The sequence below is a fragment of the Drosophila rhopaloa genome, unplaced genomic scaffold (assembly GCF_018152115.1).
Source record: "Drosophila rhopaloa isolate 14029-0021.01 unplaced genomic scaffold, ASM1815211v1 contig_133, whole genome shotgun sequence".
In the NCBI taxonomy this organism is placed as follows: Eukaryota; Metazoa; Arthropoda; class Insecta; order Diptera; family Drosophilidae; genus Drosophila; species Drosophila rhopaloa.
In genome coordinates this window covers 1,296,110-1,313,772 of record NW_025335010.1, presented here as the reverse complement: position 1 = coordinate 1,313,772, position 17,663 = coordinate 1,296,110, and the positions used below count along the sequence as shown (strand labels likewise).

The window sequence follows — 17,663 nt, the reverse complement described above, 5'->3', positions numbered from 1 at the left end:
AAGAACGTTGAGAAGCAGCGTACCGCAGCATCCAAAGTGCCATGTTGATCTGTCAAGCTGAAAGGCTTATGAGTTTTACGAAGAAAGGGGGAAGACGGCACAGCAAAGAGAGTTGTACCGTAAGAGAGCAAGCACCCTGGGTAAAGGATAACGGTGACAAGCAAAGAGGAAGACACGAAACCGAGGTTTCGTTTGAGGGAAACCCTGCGACAATCAGCCATTAGGAAGAAAGCAGTCAATATGAGCAGTGTGATCACCCGAGCCGAAGCACGCAGGAGGATGGCGGCCCAGCAGGGACCCAACCCGTTGCAAGGATGGTCGGCAGCCCGGCCTACCCGAACCCCGTGGCGGTTCCTGAAACGGGCCCGCACCGTGGAGTCCTCGCCGGAGCCTGTCATCAGCTCAGACAGCGATGTCGAGGTAATTGATGACCCCATCGCGGAGCAAAGGGAGTGGCGGCCCCGGAAGGCCACGAGGGCTGGCCGCATCCCACCCGGGACGTCGGCTATTGGGGGCCAAACCCCCGAGGCCCGAGACGTGGAGGTAACTCCGTCAATTGGGCACATCGAGGCGGTCAGCCGGGCCATGGCGGAGAGTCAGGCGAGGCCTGGGGTCCGAGACCCGACGGAGCAGGAACGGGCCCGAGAAGAGGGCCAAGCTGCGCCGCCACCACGTGGAGGCGGCCATCCGGTGGCACGCCAAATTAAGAGAGGCGGAGGAGGAGGATGTGGGAGGTCCCGCCAACGCCCCGATATACGGCAGAGGAGCCTAGGCCGGAAGAGAAGGACGAGGAAGAAGAGTGGGCCCCATCTCCACCAAGATGGTTGCCGGAGGTGCCGCTGACGCCCCGGTACGAACCGGAGTGGCATCGCGGCGAGGACCCGGCGAGCGAGGGAGAAGCGCCGAGGGCTACGCCTCCATGGCGGCCAGCACGGCCACCTACCCCGCGGTACCATCAGCCCGAGGCCAAGCCGAAGACGCCGGGTCCTCGCCGCGATGCCACTCCGGTTCGCACCGGGGCATCAGTGGCACCTCCGGCCGCCATGGAGGCGTAGCCATCGGCACTCATCCCTCGCTCGCTGGGTCCTCGCACCAAAACTATCAGCAACAACTATAGCAACGGTAGCAAAACCAACAACATGCACAGCAACGACTCTTATCGCTGAATCGAATGCGGTGTCGTCAACTAAAAATATGACAATAAAAAAAAACAAAACAATATTCAACAAGCGGGTCAAATTAAGCTTATTCGGAAGAACACCAAGGTGGGTAATAAGCCAAAAATAAACCGTGTCCAAATAGACAACGAATAACCCGGGATATCAGCAAATTGAAATTCAACCAGAACTGGGTCAAGAAACCCAACCGATTAACATGCGGTAGTACCCCGTGCACCAGCCGAGCCAGGACCTGCAGCCACACCATCCAACGGATACCAACACCACGCTTGCCGGGATCCACTGAGTCTGTCTGAGTGAGTAGCGTTAAGACAAGGAGTGCGGTATAGGCAGGGAAAATCATTCACATGTAGAAACAGCATCTTATTACTAAAAATAAAACCAAAACCCTGTACACGAAACGATCCCAGTATATTCGCTACAGCCGACCAAGACCACCCCAAAGTTCAACCTACCCCATCATCACGTGCATTTTCGGTAACTACTTCAAGGCGCCCAGCCTCCGCTCCCGAATGGTACGATCACCCGCTCCCCGCTTGCTTCGCAGCCGCTAGGGCGGAAAGCCTCGGTTGAAACAAGTTGCCAGGCGGACAGCCACTGCTCCCGGAAACGTACCCTCACCCGATCCTCACGTGCATTTTCGGTGACTGCTGCAAGGCGCCCAGCCTCCGCTCCCGAATGGTACGATCACCCGCCCCCGCTTGCTTCGCAGCCGCTAGCCTCGGCTGAGACAAGTGGTCCAGCACTGCTAGTGGCGACCAGCCTCAGTTGCTTTTCCCTATTCCCAAAGCGGAGTCCCTTTTTGCGCAGGAAACTCTAACGCGAGCCAACAACCATCACCTTCAGTCGGAGCGGTCCGACTACCAAATTCTACCAAAATTTCCGAGTCCCCAAATCTTATAAATTTTCTGTAAGCGACCCTGGCCAGACTGAGACATATCCCAGCCAGCATAACTACTTTACAGATGGCGCCCGAGCAGGGACTTAGGGAATCAGGATAATTAGAGAATTCCATCCTTCGTGACTTAAAACGTCACCAGAGTCATACCATTTTTCTTCCTGCTACGAAATCGGGGTCCGCTAATAATAAAATAAATAAAACAAATCGCCAGGCCAGAAATAATATATATATTTGTCCGGCACTAGAGAAATATTTAGCCATAGAATCGCTGTCGCCACTCGAGAAAATTTTCTGTCCGGAAAAATCATCAGCGTCACTGTAGTAACCTCGCACTAGCCGCACGCCAGAGTTTTAGAGCTAAGTTTAAAACCATAGATTTCATCGAGAAACAATACGTCTAAGATCCGCAAATACCATGGGGAAGCAGTGAATCTACGACATCAAGAAGGAGCAACTGGAGGAGATCTTCAAGGAATTCGGGCTAACCACAGAAGGTAGCCTGGCAGACCTGCGGAAACAAATGTCCGCATACATGGATCAAAACGATCTGCCCAAACTACGAGTGGAACGCTTGATAGAGCTGGAGCTCTTATACAAGGCAAAGTCCCGCGAGCCCTCACCACATCGCCCAGTCTACGAGCCCGATGATAAGTACCGGAAACTTGACTCTGAGCAACAGGCAGGGGCACATCTACTACAAGTTTCTCCGACTGGAACCCGGGGGAATGCACCACTGAGACACAACGAGACTGGGCAGCCTGGATCCCTACCGCGGATGGAAGCCGAACGAGTTCTCCACTTTGGCCTGGCGGATAAGCTACGAAAGTGGGGCATTTTCTTCGACGGCGAGATCGGCGACCCGCTGTATTTTCTGGGGCAATTGGAAGAGCGAGTGGATGCATATCAGATCGAGAAGGAACAACTCCCAAGAGTGCTATCTAGCATTTTACTTGGTCGAGCCGGAAACTGGTTTAGAGTCAGTCAACTTCAGAAAGCCACCTGGAAGGAATTTACGTGTGAGTTTCTGGATTTCTTTTTGCCGCCACGCTATTTTCAAACTCTAGAAGATGAGATCCGCGCCAGGCTCCAGCGGTCACGTGAAAGCTTCAAAGATTTCGCCCTCAACCTACGCTTGATGATGCGCCGAGCCCACTACGACGGGAACCAGGAATTGAATCGGATCTACGAAAATCTCCTTCCAGAGTACTAACTTTTCTCGAGACGACATGAATTTGAGACGCTGACGCAATTGACCCAGCTGGTGACGAACTTCGAAGTTACCCGGGATCGGGATCAACACAGATATGCCCAGCTGATGACGACATCGAGAGCCCGGCCCACATTTCTGGCAAGGAACCCAACTGCCGCGAACCAGGCATCAGACGACCATCCCACCGAAAGGCCCAGAACATCCAACGCCCTGGTACCCATGTCACCCGAAGTCACCCATTGCCGCCTCGTGGACTTGCCCAGGATCGACGTCAGAAGTGCTTGCGGAAGCTGCGCACAAGGTGGACATTTAAGCAGGGAATGCCGGGTCTTGTTCTGCTGGGACTGCGGCCGTCAAGGGATACGAACTATCCACTGCTGCCGAGCCACGCCCTCGGGAAACGAATAGAACCCACTCTTCGATGTGAAGGGAGCTGGATAGTGGCGACGGTGTCCATCGAAGATCAGCTTCTCTGTGCTACCATCGACACCGGGTCGATGAAAGGGTCGCCGAGTTGGTCAAAACCGAGCAAAATCAGCGCGCAGTCATCACTCAACTCAGCCTCGCCGACGGAAGCAGAAGGGAAGTCACCCAAGCACTCAGCGTTACCATTCGTTTGGGAGACCAGCAAGTAGTCATGCCAGTTCTGGTGTTACCCACTACAATCGATGACGTGCTCTTGGGAATGGATTTCCTCAGCAAGACAGAAGCCGCTCTGGAAATAAGCCAGGTGAGACTTAAGTTACGATAGGATCAACCAGCTCTGCAGGCGCAGCGGCGCCAACCTCGTCGAATCCAGGCAAACCCAGCTCTACAGGCGCAGCGGCGGCCAACCCTGGCGAACCCAGCTCTGCAGGCGCAGCGACGACCAGCCCCGCCAACCCTGTCGAATCCAGTCCAGCCGAGATACGAAGAACAGCAGAATCCTGCTGTGCACACCCGGACGACCCCGCGTACCCGAACGCTACCATCGGATCCTGCAACAAGACCGGCGGAGGACTCCACTATACCAACACCAACCAGCGCCACCGAGGCACTGAGGACCAGCCCGAGAGATATTCTACCTGCACCATGCCCCGAAGCCATACGGCGTAACCCATTTCGATGATCTGCAGGACCGGCAGCAGTGGCCACAGCCGCTACAGATGAACCATTAGACAGAGACACTTCAATCGTGGACGAGGCAGACCTGCAAACAGCTGAGACGGAGTTGGAAGCCGAACTGGACAAATTCAGCGGACTAACCGGCGTGTCCTCAATTACGGAGCACTCGATTCTGATGAGGGACGACCGTCCGATCAAGCAGCGTTATTTCACCAAGAACCCAGCGATGCAACGGATCATTGATGACCAGGTTGATGAACTTTTACGCGACGGAAGGATAGAGCCATCGAAGAGTACACACAGCGCACCAATCGTGCTTGTGGGGAAAAAGACGGGAGACGTGCGAATGTGCGCGGACTACCGGCAACTGAACGCCCGCTCTGTTCCCGATGCGTATCCACTACCACGGATCAATCATATTCTGGAGAAACTACGGAACGCTAAATACATATCTACTCTAGATTTAAAGAGTGGATATTGGCAAATTCCGATGGCGGCCGGCAGCAAAGAATGCACTGCTTTTACAGTGCAGGTCGAGGCTTGTATCACTGGAAAGTAATGCCGTTTGGACTCCACTCAGTGCCAGCGACATTTCAGCTCGCCCTGGATCGAATCATTGGACCAGAGATGGACCCACCCGCTTTTGCGTATCTTGACGATATTATTATCGTCAGCAAAATGCTCAAGGAACATATGCAGCATCTACGGGAAGTACTCCACCGACTGCGAGCCGCAAATCTTAAGCTCAACCGGGATAAATGTAAATTCTTTCAGAGGAGTATCGTATACCTAGGACACCAGATCAGCGAGGATGGAATGCATACAGACCCGGAGAAGATAGCCGCTATTAAGGAACTCCAACCACCGTCAACGATTAAGGAACTGAGACGATGCCTGGGCATTGCATCATGGTACCGCAGATTTGTAGCAAACTTCACAGACATTGTGCAACCAATGACTAAGCTGCTCAAGAAGAGTCAGAAATGGACGTGGGGCGAAGACCAGCAACAAGCATTTGAGCGATTAAAAACCAAGTTATCAGAAGCACCCGTCTTGGCTTGCCCGGACTTCGAGGAAAAATTCACAGTTCAGACCGACGCCAGTGACTTTGGCCTCGGAGCAGTGTTGACGCAGCAGATTGAAGGCCAGGAACGAGTCATCGCTTACGCCAGTCGGCATCTATCGACCCCAGAGGGCCATTATTCCACAAGTGAAAAAGAATGCCTGGCAATTGTGTGGGCAGTGCGATTACCTCGAGGGATACCACTTCGATGTAATCACAGATAATTTGGCGCTAAAGTGGCTCAACGCCATTGAGAATCCCACAGGACGCATAGCCCGCTGGGCCTTAGAACTGCAACAGTATCGCTTTGACGTACACTACCGCCGAGGGAACCAAAACGTTGTAGCCGATGCGCTCTCGAGACAACCGCTAGAACGACTACAACAAGCAGCAACGGGACAGAAAAAGTGCACCTGAATAACCAAGATGCTGACGAGGATAGCCGCGGAGCCCGCTAACTACCCAGAGTATGCCCAAGAGAACGACCAGCTGTATCGGCGCTTCGGGAATCGCCCGGAAGAAGAAGGCTATATTCCCTGGAAACTGTGCGTACCACACCACCTTCGAGGGCGTATCTTACAGGAGTGCCATGACCAACCCGCCGCTGGACACCTGGGAATCCGGAAAACGACCAAACGGATCATGCAGAGGTACTACTGGCCCGGACTTTTCCGCGACGTCGTCAGGTACGTTCGCAAGTGCGAAACTTGCCAGAAATATAAGGCCAGCCAACTGGAGCCCCCAGATGCATACTCGGATCGTGGCGGAACCATTCGACACATTGTGTGCCGACTTCGTAGGTCCGTTGCCCCGATCTACCCACGGCAATACTATGCTGCTGGTCTTCTTCGACTTGTTCAGTAAGTGGGTGGAACTCGTTCCGCTTCGCAAGGCGACAACGGCCCACCTATCTCGGTCGTTTCGCGAACGAATCTTGGCCAGATTCGGGGTGCCCAAGACTTTTGTATGCGATAATGGGACACAGTTTACTAGCCGGGCTTTTAAGGAATTTGGAAAACAGCTAGGAATGACTATTCAACACACCGCACCATATTCGCCGCAGCAAAACCCCACAGAGCGTGCCAACAGGACTATCAAGACGATGATAGCGCAGTACATCGAAGGAAACCAGACAACTTGGGATGCAGCCTTGCCGGAGATTAGCCTGGCTATCAACTCCAGCGCCTCCGACACCACCGAATTTAGCCCCGCTTACCTCCTACAAGGTCGGGAGCCGAGACTGCCTGGCTCACTTTATCACGAAGTCACCCCACACTCGGGCGGATGACCCGTGACCCCCACCGCCAAGGCAACCCATCTCCAAGAGGTTTTCAAGGTAGCCTTGGAAAATATGCAACGGGCCAGCGAGAACCAAAGCAAGCACTACAATCTGAGAAGACGCACATGGCAGCCAGCCATTGGGGATCAGGTCCTCGTGAAGCAACACCACCTTTCTAAGGCTGCGGACGGATTTGAGGCCAAATTAGCTCCACGCTATGACGGGCCATTTAAGGTCGTAAACTTCGCCGTCCAAAACATCATCCGACTCCAAGACCCGAGAACCAAGCGCCGACGAACAGCTGGCCTTGCAGACCTTAAGGCGAAGACGCCGATGGCATCCCAACAGATTAGAGTCTGGTAGAGTAGATATATCTAGATTACCCTGAACATTGTAACCTTAGCCTGTAAGCTTAACCTGAACATTGTAAACCGCACTCCCAAGACAGCTAGGAAGGTCTAGGTGGTAATTTTAATATTTCACAGTACCGGGAGAAGACATGCCAGGACACCGCAGACCCATGCTAGAAGTGACCGAGCACACCCCAGTGGCCGGCCAGCTCGTGACCAGTGACGACAGAGCCACGCCTCCCCGCCAGCCTTGGTCGACGTAAGCGACGACGACGAGCCACAGCCGCCACCAGTCACCGGACCTGCAGAGGAGGACGAAGACCCACCGCCAGCTTACGGGTCTTGGGAGGGCTTTCAGGAGCCCGCCACCTGGACAACCCCAGCAGCAACCCCAACGCCTGAGACTGGACCTTCGGGGAAAATCGAGTGCCAGTAGGAGGGGCACGCATCGACAATTCGCTGGCCGGATGCATTGCCCAGGTGGTCTACGACTACGTGGCGCGAATGCCATATGGCGGAAACACGCAGATGAGCGGCGAATGCGGTCCCCAGTTGGCAACCCCTGTTGGCGAGCCGGTTCGCTGTTTCCGCATGGACGTGGACATGGATGACGACCGCCCCACCACCTCAGCCGACGACCTGCGTCGTCAACAAAGCCACCAGTCACGGCAGGCCAACACCGCAGGCGGAACCCACGACGAGCGAGAGCAAATAACCCCAAGGAGTTCTGGCCAACGAAGCCCCTCAACTTGCCGGATGAGGCACAGTGCCGCGACGTGACGTGGAGCGACTTCAGGCTCCGGTGGCCAGAAACCTTCGCTTCAACATCCAAGTATTGGAGACCGGAAACGATCAACACTATCGGGTGCGGATCAATACCCGGAACGAGGTCACCGTCTCTCTTCGCCCGGCGAAGTAAAGGGGGGTGTAACGGCCAGAATTGGCCGCACAATTAAAATATCTAATATCTAATATCTAATCAACCACATTAAATAAGAATAAGTTAAAACATAAGAACGATAGTTTAATGGCTCCTCTCTAGGCAGTGGGAGGGATAGAGACAATAAGTAGGTCGTTACAAGTGCGCAGTAGCAAAGGAAGCGAAGCAGCGAGAATCAAGCCGGTGATGCAATGGAAATTTCCACCGAACACGTGAGGATCACCAGAGAGCGAGAGTACGCGACGGCAGCATCGGAGCAGAAGAGCGAGAGTACGCGACGGCAGCATCGGAGCAGAAGAGCGAGAGTACGCGACGGCAGCATCGGAGCAGAAGAGCGAGAGCAAGCTTACGCCAGCGTCACCAGCAATAGAACCCGACGTCGTGAGAGCAGGACAACTCGATCATGCAGAAAAACCGAAGCAGCGAGAAATATGAAATGCCAAAGAACTTGGCTGCATGAGTTCTGGAGTGCGTATAAAAAGTCGAGTTCTGGACTGCGAAAGGGAGTCGAGTTCTGGATGGCAAACGAGAAAGTCGAGTGCGGGAGTAGACGTGTGATTTTTTTTAACTTCGCGACCGGTAACCTTGCGGTAGTACCCCGTGCACCAGCCGAGCCAGGACCTGCAGCCACACCATCCAACGGATACCAACACCACGCTTGCCGGGATCCACTGAGTCTGTCTGAGTGAGTAGCGTTAAGACAAGGAGTGCGGTATAGGCAGGGAAAATCATTCACATGTAGAAACATCATCTTATTACTAAAAATAAAACCAAAACCCTGTACACGAAACGATCCCACGTGCTTAAGTAGTATTTCCGTGCCTCCAGTGTATTCGCCACTGCCGACCAAGACCACCCCAAAGTTCAACCTACCCCATCATCACGTGCATTTTCGGTAACTACTTCAAGGCGCCCAGCCTCCGCTCCCGAATGGTACGATAACCCGCTCCCCGCTTGCTTCGCAGCCGCTAGGGCGGAAAGCCTCGGTTGAAACAAGTTACCAGGTGCACAGCCACTGCTCCCGGAAACGTACCCTCACCCGATCCTCACGTGCATTTTCGGTGACTGCTGCAAGGCGCCCCGCCTCCGCTCCCGAATGGTACGATCACCCGCCCCCCGCTTGCTTCGCAGCCGCTAGGGCGGAAAGCCTCGGCTGAGACAAGTGGTCCAGCACTGCTAGTGGCGACCAGCCTCAGTTGCTTTTCCCTATTCCCAAAGCGGAGACCCTTTTTGCGCAGGAAACTCTAACGCGAGCCGACAACCATCACCTTCAGTCGGCCCGCTCTCTACCAAAATTTCCGAGTCCCCAAATCTTATAAATTTTCTGTAAGTGACCCTGGCCGGACTGAGACATATCCCAGCCAGGATAAGTACTTTACAACACTACACTAACTACTTTACATATAACCTGCCGTACCTTTTGAACCGAAGAATTAAGGAGGAAACGGCCTAGTTCATTGTACAAGCTGTCAGGAGCATGGACACACTAGGACATACTGCACACTTCGATCAGCATATGTAATTTGTGGAGACTTTCACAATTCCGCCAATTGCCCTGCCAACAAGGAAAACCCTCAAAAGAAGAAATGTGGAAACTGCGGAGGAAATTACTCTGCAAACTATAGGGGCTGTGTGGTCTACAAGTAGTTGAAAAACCGCATGCGACGAGAGACAACAACGGGTTCACTTACTCAAAAACGACGTTGGAAGTATTTTTCGGGACGCCTGCAAATCCTCATTTGGTCAGCTAAATTCCCAGGTGTTCTCATACGCCGATGCCCTTCGAACAGGTACGGAAAACCCGCTCCAGTCTAATCTAGGAAACGTTCAGCAGGTCCTAGGACAGTCATAAAGCACACTGGAAGCTATGATGATTATGTTCAGGTAATGAACACCATTCCATAACCGCTGTCTACTACCCGCCTAGCTTTACAATTTCTGAAGGACAATTTATGAATTTATACAAATTACTTGAAGATCCCTTCATAGCAGTAGGAGACTATATTGCCAAAGTCACGCATTGGGAATCACGACTCGTAAATCCCAAAGGAAGGCAATTATATAATGCAATTATAAAACTGAGCAACAAATTGGACTATGTTTCCCCTGGTAGCCCCACATACTGGCCAGCAGACCCCAGAAAAGTCAAAAAACATTCCACGCAACATAATAAGTGCTAAAGCGCTTTCGGACCTTTCATCAGACCATTCGCCAGTGCTAATAACTCTTATGCAAATCCCAGAAACTACATATCACTCCCTGAGACTGACATCGATCGCACTAAACAAACTGGTTATATTGTAAGTATGTAAGTAAGTATATCGAACTCCACCGATGCTCTTGAAGATGTACTCGTGGCAGCAGCCACTATTTCAACACCAGAATTGCAGGACGTGCAAACCAAGCATTTCAAAACTAATCTTCAATTGGAAGAGCTTGTACCGGAAAAAGGCGTCTACGTCAGTACAAAACATCGTCTGTCGAGGGCTCACTCCTATAAGAAACTCATCAGGTAGCTGGGCCCACAGCAACGAAGCTAGTGCCAAAACTTTTGCTTCATATCTCCGAAGCGTTTTGCAAACGAACCCTGTCACTGGCCCATTTCTCTTACCACAAATCAAATCTGTAAATCTGTAGTAAACTCTTCAATGGGAACATACGTCTTGGCTACTATTCTAGCAAATGGAAAACATATACTCTCATAATGATAAAAAAAAATGCCTCCTAACACGAATAATACCAAAAATGGAAGCACACAATGTAATCAATTTGACTTCCGTCAAAGCCATGGAACAATCGAACAAGTTAACAGAATAACATCAGAAGTACGCACAGACTCCGAGCATCGGGAATATTGTAGCGCAACACAATATATATATGTATACAACACAATAAAGGCTATACTACTAAGTATTAGTTTATAGATAATAGTAGATCATCATTTATTAAAATATTTTTAAGTTATAGATGCGGTTTTTTCATTTTAAGTAGCCTCTACTATTTTCATGTACGGCCAAAAATATTGTTATTTTTCTGTTAAAAAGCTCTGGAGTGCAAACCTTTATAAACTAGAATTAAAAAATCATTTGAACTATTAATAATAAATACACAACGTCATGCGCTTAAGTGCATTATGACCGCAGCTGTAGTTTATCCCTTCACAACAACATTACAAATTTTTTATTTACATTTGTTACCTAAATCAGTGTTTGTGCTCACGCCTAGCTATCACATTCTTCTTTGTTAACAAAGCACAGTGGTTCGGCTTGCATGGAGCCGCTGATATTAATACTTCTAGTTGTTATGAAATTTTCACCAAAATTCTAAAAAATATTATCTACCACATAAACACATTTACACTACGCATTTGTCACACCCAAAATCAACGGCTCCCAAGAGTCGCCAATTAATATAAACATCGTCTTGATTATAAACAAATGAAAGAACCCCAAATTATCGGCTCCCGCGAGTGACTAATTAATGTAAACATCCTCTTGCGTTATAAACAAATGTCCCCAAACTCCAAAAATCTATTATCCCCAAATTCTGTAAAATTGCAGACGCAGCTCAAACCTAGATCGCTCTCATGCTCAGTGCTCTCATTTTGGACACTGTCAATTTATCAATCGAGTTCTTTCTCCCAATCGAAGGTTTGATAAGCGTCAGCGTAGTTTATAAGTTTGAGTTTTAAGTTGAATCTTGTAAGGAGCAGACCTATCTCTCCTAGTTCCCGTTTACCCTATTTTGATCAATAAAAATTTATATTTTTTTCAATGTGTTAAATCCCGAATTTGTTATTGACGCAGCTGGTAGGATATAACTTTTTTATACGGTTATATCCTTGAAGAACCCAAACATCGTTCGTCACAGTGCAATTCTAAACCAGCTATCGCAGTGTCGAACGGAAACCTTAATTTTTGCAACACGCTATCAAAGCTCAGGTTGCGAGGTTTTTTTTAACAAAAAAATAAATCTTGACCCGTGTGACTGTAATTAAAAATACAAATTTGCAAAAACCCGTTTTATTGTAAAAGTTAGTGCCTTTGTTCGTAACACAAGGGTTACTAAAAAATAAAAAAAACTTAGTTCTCCACCACCAAAGAAAACAAAGAAAACTTTTAAATTTGTGAAAAATGTACAAAACTAAATAAAAACCAAAAATGGCAGAACCGGTGATATTATTATCAGAAAACCATGTAAATCAAGCCCTGAACCGAATCAGACAAGTGCCGCAATTTGGAGGCAAAACGCTCGAACTCAGCCAGTTCATCAGAAGGATAGATTTCGTCCTGGACCTGTACCCCACAACATGTATACGCCATGCGAGCGTATTCTTCAGTGCGATCGAAATGCAGCTTCACGGAAATGCCCAGAGGATATCTCAACTCTCATCAATGAATACAAAACCCAGACGCCCTGCGAATAACTACTAAGACGTCTGTATAGCATCCCCTTTCCCGGGTGTATACGTAAGTTCGTTGAGGACATTGGACCAAATCTTTTATTATATTAAATAAATTGGCTTTACAAATGCTCTTAATAATACAGTTAACGATGTAATTATGAAAAAATTGCCAGACAGAATTTTTATGACATTGGCTAGGTATGATATTACTAATGCTAGTAAACTAAAATGTGTAGCGCAACAAGAAGGTTGTTATGAAACCTTTTATTCAGATCGAACAAAGAATACACAAAGTCAAAACCAAGATGCGAGAAATTTTCAATCCCAACAAAACACTAATAATACTAATAAACAACAAAACTATAACTCCCAAAACCAATGCAGACAGCAGAGTAACAATTCCCCAAATCAATATAAGCAGCAGGCTAATACATCTCAAAGCCAACATAAGCCAAATTATAATAAAAACAAGAGAGAACGCTATAGTCTTGTGCCTCGACTATTAGATACCCGTTACTCAGCTAAACAACTTAACATAAATATGCCTTCTTGTGTTTTTTTTTGTTTTTTTTTTTAACATAATGTGAATTATAGTGACCACAGGAAAAAAAGACAAGAAGTTCAAATTGTCAATTTGAATTCGGCGATCTCTAAGTGCTGGTAGCTTTACAGCACGAGCATCAGCACCAGCGCTGCTTTAGCGCAGGCAGCTTTTGTCCTGCACCAGCAGCTGTGCAATAAATTGACTAGAAATAATAAGTTATATTGGCTAAACACATACATTCTTAAATAGTATTATGTATATTAAAGTCTAAATGTTTGCACAACACGAGTAACGGGTATAGCGAATAGCTTTCTTTGAAAGGAGGTATCTTTGCCGGGCAATTGCAACTGTGTACAATGTAAATACATACATATGTATATGCTTACATACATACACACATACGCCATTGTTTGACTCAGACCTCCAATTTGTCAAACTAGATTTGATTTGCATAGTTCTTGGGATATAGTTCGGTATTGACAAATGAAAACCATCGCAATTTCCTTTAATAGAAATCCTTATCGAGAATTAACGTTGACTCTGTTGAGCACCTTGGCCAGCTGTTCCAAAGTCATCCGTTAGATGGCGCCACGAAAGGCGGAAATGTAGGCGCTAGCCAGGCTTAAGCGTTTAATGGGTTTTTGGGCGTTAGAGTGGGCGTGGCAAACTTTTATTAGGCCAATCGATATTTATTGACGAAACAAATACATATCAATTAAAATTTTCATAATATTATCAAAACTGTGGCCACAGCTTGTGGCTTGTGGGCGTCAGAGGAGGCGTGGCACCATTTTGAAACAAACTTGCGCTGCGTAGGAACTCCTAAAATCTACATGCAAAATGCCAATCTTCTAGCTTTTATAGTTTCCGAGATCTCAGCGGACAGACAGACGGACAGACGGACATGGCTAGATCGACTCGGCTAGTGATCCTGAACAAGAATATATATACTTTATATGGTCGGAAACGCTTCAATATACCCTTTTACTCTACGAGTAACGGGTATAATAACAACGAAACTTTATATGAAAACCACCCATTATATCAAGCAACAAAACAAGAATTCCAACAAAAATTAAATTATAATCAGGTTAGGAATCCTATCAATTAGCAATCACAACAAAATGAGGCTAATGCGCCCAATCGACCAATAAAAAGAAATCGCGAAACTACGAGTGGCCATATAAAAATGGATTCAGAAAATTTTCATCAACAAGCCTCGGACACCGAACAGGAAATAGAAACCCTTACATAAGAATCATCATGAATAACCATGAGTTACGATGTGTTGTAGACACAGGCTCTTCTATTAATTTAATTAAAGAAAATTACTTTCATTTTCCGACCAAAAATACCCCTCTTAAGGTTCATACCCTAAATGGTAATATTCAGTTAAATAAATCCGTGTCCTGCCATGCAAGTAAGCTTTGTCCGACCAAACAAACATTTTGGGTCCATAATTTTTCCGGTAAATATGATATGCTCATAGGAAGAGAATATCTCGAAGCATGTAACGCAATTATTAATTATAAAACAAACACAGTTATTTTAAACGGTTATCAATAAGGAATGAGATATAATTATAACGATTTCGAATATAAACAAGGAGAAGCAGAAATTGATTGCTGCGATCCCCCATTTTCAACAGACACACCATTTAATTTTGCAATAAATAAAGACTTGCAGGAAACCAATAAGATCAAATCAATTAGATCAGAACACCTTAATGACGAGGAAAAAGATAATCTTAAGAAAATTTTATATGAATTTAGCGACATACAAAATTGAGCAACCGGTTTACAAAAAACCATACAAATATCCTCAAGCTTACGACCAAGAAGTCGATTCGCTAATGAGAAATATGATAGTCAAATTCCCCATTTGGATAGTACCTAAGAAAGGTGATGCATCTGGAACAAAAAAGTTCCGTATCGTAATTGACTATCGTAATTTAAATGAAATTACGGTAGGTGACAAATACCCCATCCCGGTCATGGATGAAATATTGGACAAACTTGGTAGATGCCAATATTTTGATGGATGAAAACTCTATTCCAAAGACAGCTTTTTTTACGAAAAATGGTCATTACGAATATACTCGAATGCCTTTTGGGTTGAAAAATGCCCCTGCTTCCTTTCAAAGGTGCATGAACAATCTCTTAGAAGATTTGATCTACAAGGATTGTTTGGTCTACATGGTCGATATTATCGTGTAGTCCACTTCATTGCAGGAACATGTATTATGTTTGCGAAAGGAATTTGAAAAAAAAAAATTACGAGAAGCTAATCTCAAGCTTCAACTCGACAAATGCGAGTTTATGAAAAAGGAAACAGAATTCCTTGGACATATTATAACAACAACTGGTATAAAACCAAATCCTCTCAAAATAGAGGCAATACAAAATTTCCCTATAACCAAATCCCCAAAACAAATAAAATCCTTTTTAGGTCTTTGTGGATTTTAATGAAATCGAAGTAATAAATTACTTTCATAAAACAAAAATCATAATAACATATAAAGAAATGACAATTGAATACGCAAAACAATTAATTATTGAATACTTTTCTAATAAGAAAAGCGTAATATATTTTCCAATTGAAACAGACTTTTTAATCTTTCAAAAGGCATACGTTGAAATTATTTCACCGGATAACTTAACCAAAACAATGAAAACTAATAGTAAATTAATAGATATTAACACTTACGCAGAATTGAAAGAAATTGTTATTAAAACACACAGAGAACTATTACATCCAAGAATAGAAAAACAAACAGCCCCTTTAAAAAAAAAATATTATTTTCCCGATCACCAAAAATTAATTCAAAATTTTATTAATGAATGCGAAATATGCAACATCGCAAAAACAGAACACAGAAATACTAAATTAGAATTCGAAATAACCCCAGAAATTTGTCATCCATGAGAAAAATATGTCATCGATTTTTATATGATAGATAATAAACAATTTTTATCTTGTATAGACATTTATTCAAAATTTGCCACTTTAATATAAGTCAACAGTCGAGATTGGTTAGAAGCAAAAAGAGTATTAACTAAAGTTTTCAATGTAATGGGTAAACCAAATCAAATTAAATCAGGCAAAGATTCAGCTTTCATGTGTGCAGCATTGCAACTTTGGTTAAAATCTGAAGATGTTGTTATTGATATAACAACAAGCAAAAATGGAATTTCTGATGTTGAGAGATTTCATAAAACAGCAAATGAAAAATTAAGAATCATAAACATTGAAACAGACATAGAAAATAAGCTAACAAAATTTGAAACTATTCTTTATGTCTATAATCATAAAACAAAACATAATACCACAGGCAGAACTCCTGCAGATATTTTTATTTTCGCTGGAACTCCAAAATATAGTGCACAGTCAAATAAAATCAATAAAATAGAAAAACTAAATGAATCACGAAATAAATTTGATTTTGATACTAGATATCGACAAGCTCTACTAGTAAAATCAAAAAACACTAATCCGTTTAATAAGACAGGAAAAATCACAAAATTTGATGATAATCATTACGAAGAAGTTAACAGAGGAAGAAAAATAATACATTATGAGTCTAAATATAAGAAAACAAAGAAAATTAACGAAAATAAATAAGATAATTCCAGATGCACGCCAAATGAAAACCAATCCTTACTTGTTGATCAATACTACTAATTTTAATACTTTTTACAAACCAATACTAATAAAATATTAAAAATTTCTCATATCCCAAAAGACATTACGAAAACTTCAATATTTAAAATTTTGCCTTACCCAAATGAATTTAATGACATATTAACAGAACCTTTAGAAGACAAATACTATTTTCAAAATAATCAAACATTTTCATTTAATACAAAAGAAAGAATTACAAATAAATGCATTATATACAATATTAGGAACCCAGAAAATCTAACAGAATTAAATAAAAATAGTTTACCAAATGAAAATACCCTACAATTAAACGAAAACATCACACAAACTAATATACCCACTCACATATACCCTAATATATCCGCCTGAGGACAGGATCTTTTCTAAGGGATGGGGAAGTAACATACCTACACCCACATATCTACCACATAAACACATTTACACTACGCATTTGTCACACCCAAAATCATCGGCTCCCAAGAGTCGCCAATTAATTTAAACATTCTCTTGAGTTGTAAACAAATGAAAGAACCCCAAATTATCGGCTCCCACGAGTGACCAATTAATGTAAACATTGTAACGAACTGGTCTGCTCGCTACGAGTATCGTGCGGCTAGCTCAGAAGATGTGTGTTGTTCGTCCCACCAAATTGTCTAGTGAGAACGTACATGTTAGGATGTTTTTACTAGGATCTTTATTCGCTGACTTGTCCCTCGGCCTGGGACTAATCGTGACAGATGGTTGTCTCAACGCCTTCCCTGATAAATTGTGGCTGCTCCGCCGTCGCTCTCCGCTGCCTCGTTGCTCCGGAACGCCTCCGTTGTCTTTGGCCTCGGGTCTTGGGATGCGTTACCGTTCCCAGACTAGGGTGAACAGGCACTGGCCTCTCAAAGCATACGCCTTTCGCAGCCACAGCCTCCCGTCCCTGGATCTGTCCCGGCCGGTCGCACCAGACGCCTACACAGTTTCTACCTGACGGTTCAGGCATACGCCGGAAGGCCGCCAATGCAGTCCCTGTGGCAGGACGCA

General features: G+C 45.7%; 1 protein-coding gene across 1 annotated transcript; it reads left to right on the top strand.

The window, feature by feature from the left end:
* The first annotated feature begins 240 nt into the window (after positions 1-240).
* LOC123037107 (predicted GPI-anchored protein 58) lies at positions 241-1,055 on the top strand. Its single transcript, XM_044456603.1, has 2 exons — positions 241-673; positions 763-1,055. Exons 1-2 carry the CDS (start codon positions 241-243, stop codon positions 1,053-1,055), a joined length of 726 nt encoding a protein of 241 aa, XP_044312538.1.
* Positions 1,056-17,663: the final 16,608 nt, after the last annotated feature.

What these genes read in the sequence shown, in the direction of transcription:
- LOC123037107 (XM_044456603.1), top strand. Translation starts at nt 241, where the DNA reads ATGAGCAGTGTGATCACCCGAGCCGAAGCACGCAGGAGGATGGCGGCC. An exon ending in CCAAGCTGCGCCGCCACCAC is followed by an intron (nt 674 to 762) that starts GTGGAGGCGGCC and finishes GATATACGGCAG; the next exon opens with AGGAGCCTAGGCCGGAAGAG.